At 41.2% G+C, this 3,423-nt stretch overlaps 1 protein-coding gene across 1 annotated transcript; it reads right to left on the bottom strand.

Annotated features, from left to right (window-relative positions):
• Window positions 1-2,013: 2,013 nt before the first annotated feature.
• LOC142357379 (uncharacterized) lies at window positions 2,014-3,195 on the bottom strand (the record flags this gene model as incomplete). The annotated part of the gene is made up of 1 exon (XM_075409029.1): window positions 2,014-3,195. A coding segment is annotated over one exon (923 nt), but the record flags the coding sequence as incomplete, so codon positions are not given.
• Between the last annotated feature and the right edge of the window lie 228 nt (window positions 3,196-3,423).

The raw sequence follows: 3,423 nt of genomic DNA, 5'->3' as shown, positions 1-3,423 counted from the left end.
GAGTTTTTACCATTTCAGATCAGATAAGATAGAACTTTTATCACTGGGGGGAAACTGACATGCAAAAATGTATTTCATTTCAATCTGTTGATGGTCTTTATATATGGAAAAAGAGAGAGATTAACTTTGGTACCTCGACTTAGATAGAAGGTCGCTTTCGTCACGCTTCTTAAAAACTTTTTCGACTAAAAAGGCTTCCAAATTTGGGTAATCCTGGATTATCCTCTTTGAAGGCAAAAGAGCATTTAAATCTGACGCGTACTCCCATCAAGCCCTGGGTTTGAACAAGTGTGCGATGTATGTATGTATGTGTGTAACTAAGTGTGTATATGCGCGTATGTGTGTGTGCATTTAGGCATATTGAAAATGTACGCAGCTTTTTAAGCACACCAATCCTCACAAATTACATTAACTCTCAAATTAACTATCTAATGTGTGCCCTCAGTGAGTGTAGGATTGGTTGGGTGGTGGAGGGGGGGGGGGGGGGGTAATGTGGTAGGGTGTTCTGAATAAGGTAGGAATGAGCGACGTATAGAATAAAGCGAGGAGCGGCCATCTTTGTAGGTGTGCCTTAGAACAATACGAGACGTGCTGGGTTCGCCCGTGCTTAAAATCGGTCTCCTAGAGACCGTGCGCTTTGATTGCATTACTTTTCCACGCGGGGCTTGCCACCTTTTGTGAAAAAGGAATACCGCTAATGACTTTTCACACCACTTGCTACTCTCAATCCCCCCCCCCCTCTGTTGCTGAATCTAAATGTACTACCTGCTTTTGCGTGTGTGAATAAGATTAAATCAAGTGAAATAACGTTGCGGGTGTCGGGTAGACTATATTAAATGACCTGCCGTATAGATTTACACTTAATTTTTAACTACCCGATCCCTTACCCTGTCACCACCCCTCCCCCCCCCCCCCCCACCCCCCTATACCACGAGAGTAGCATTTCTATACCACCACCCCAAAGCTTCCAAATTAGTCCTAAAAATTTTTTCTTCTTTTTTCCTATTTCATCAAACCTTATCAGTGAAAGTTATTCAATCAGAGCTAATTGCTTTGCTTAAAAACTGAAATGAGCAACTTCCGATAACTTTCTCTCCATACTTTATCACGCTTGACAAGCGAGCTAAATTGTTCGCACGCTTTAAATTATCACCCCACACAAATTTATGACCAAACTGAAAAACCCCTGACATAACCGCTTAAATATAGCAAAATGACCAGCCTTTGAAAAATACGGTACAAAATGTAGTGAAGCGACCACTTAAAGAATTCGGAAAAGCAATTATAGATGCTTTTTTGTGATCAGGGTAGTGCTAAATGGACGCACTTTGAAACGATACCCACATAAAAGGGGGAAATTAGTGACAACCCCCTACATTGGGGGGACATTTGAGCCCAAATGGGGAAATTTCACGCCTAATTGGCCCCACTGAGACGGAATAGCAACCTGTCCCCAATTAATTTAAAGGTGGATGCATCATTGGGAAAAGCTTTCCATTGAAATTGACAGAATTCAATTGCTCACAATTGAAAAAAAAATGTACATAATCTCAATCTAAATTTAAATCGACGCCTTTTCGGGACATATGAGAGGATCCCTGCCTTAAAAGGAAACGAAGGGCTTAATGCTAAATAATTTTGAAATAAGATTCGACAACTTTTCTCAAAAGTCATTTTTTTTATTTAAACAAAAACCGCTCACGAAAAGAAGTCAAATTGGCCAGACAACAAACCGTCGGACAAAAAAGAGACCAAAAATTGATTGAGAGAAATAAATATAAATTTCTGGGCATGGTTTTTTTCTTTCAGTTTCACCCTAGTGCGGTGCATTTTATTTTCAGCACCCAAACCAACATTTAAGTTTCAGCACGTAATAACGCGCAGTTGAATCGAGGGGAGAGGGAAGACTTCCAATGGGCCGAGGGGCGAGAGTAGCATTTCGAAGTGTTATTTTTTCGAAGTGTTTATTCACCGTGGGTTTTGAGCGAAGGTCCTGGAAAAAAAAGAAAAAAATAGCAATAAAACAGTCAAATTGATCTTTTGCTTAATAAAATACAGACACAGCGATTATATCCTATATGCAACAATGATAATTAAAGTTCCGAAAGTTTACATTCAGATATTAAGATTAAAGTTGTCTTTTTGCGATTTTCATTAGCAACATTTACAAATAGGAATTCAATTATTCAAATAAATTTTACGATAGTTGAGCCGAGTTATAAAAAGAAAAAAAGTTGCTGTTTTTGACAAGTTTGTCAGCTGTGGAAATATTTCACTCGAGTACAAGATAAGATTGACTTTCCGACTTTGGAATTGGCTTGTTGAGCGCGTTTCGTGCGCTGAACCAGAACGATTCCGGACTGCTAGAGTCATGATAGACAAAGGCCAGAAAACTGGCAACTAGCAGTATTATTTGGATGATTCCGGCAAACACAAAGGGAACCCAATAGCCAGTGCTGAATAGTGGCCCCCCAATTGCGCCTGCGAAGCCATAAAACAGGGTGCAAGTCCACTGCTCCAGGGCAACTAGTCGGGCGATTATGGAACCGTCGTCGGTAGCTTCTCGGATCACAGAGTAAACGGAGGAATGCATGCACGTCTTACCAATATTCCAGAATATCAACATCAGGAATCCTAGGAGAGCGTTGGGCATCAGAGGGTACAAACTAATGAAGGTTCCCAAAAGAAACATGGCCAGCAGGAACTGTTTGCGGTAGGTGAGGAAACAAGCAATGAAGGGATAGATCACCACCGCAATCAGAGGACTCAGCATACTTCTGAAAAACGCCTCCACGCTTTCAGCTTCCCAAATATCTTTCAGAACCAAAACCGACATTGAATTGTTAATGCCCTCGGTGAAACCGGAAGCCGAGAATGCAAGCAGGATAACCCAAACGAATTTGGGCAGGATGTTGAACGATTCCCTAAACGACGTCGGGTTGTTGCCGACGAGAAGGAGTTTGTCAGCGCCCTCTTTCTCGACAAGCCAAGTGACGTAGCAAGCGAGAGCGAAGAGAGCTATGGTTAGGATACACATGAAGTTCCAGCCGAACTTGTCGTACAAGAGCGCGAATAGGAGAGTGGTTGCGAATGAGAGTTGCCGGCAGATTGAGTAGGCGTTCGCATTCACTGCAGTTTGCATTTCGTCCTGTACTGGAACTATCACTGTAATTGGCTGGATGCTCGTTGCCGTTCCTGAAATTAAAAAAAGTCGTCACAACTGAACCAAAATAAATGACAGCGATTGTTGATCTTTTCGTATTATTATTTCTAACTCATTTTGTTCGATGCATTATACAGACAGTGTTTTCTTAAGCCGAGCAAAACAGACAAGATAGTAAGCCCCACTGGTAAATTTACAGAGTCATAAAAAAGTCTTTAAATTTTTATGGTAAAAAAACCAGTCTAATAAAACGGGCTGAT

Source organism: Convolutriloba macropyga, unplaced genomic scaffold (genome assembly GCF_964194025.1).
Source record: "Convolutriloba macropyga unplaced genomic scaffold, txConMacr16.3 SCAFFOLD_3624, whole genome shotgun sequence".
Lineage (NCBI taxonomy): Eukaryota > Metazoa > Xenacoelomorpha > Acoela > Convolutidae > Convolutriloba > Convolutriloba macropyga.
Note: the sequence above shows the minus strand (reverse complement) of the source record. Positions and strands in the feature narration are given on the sequence as shown.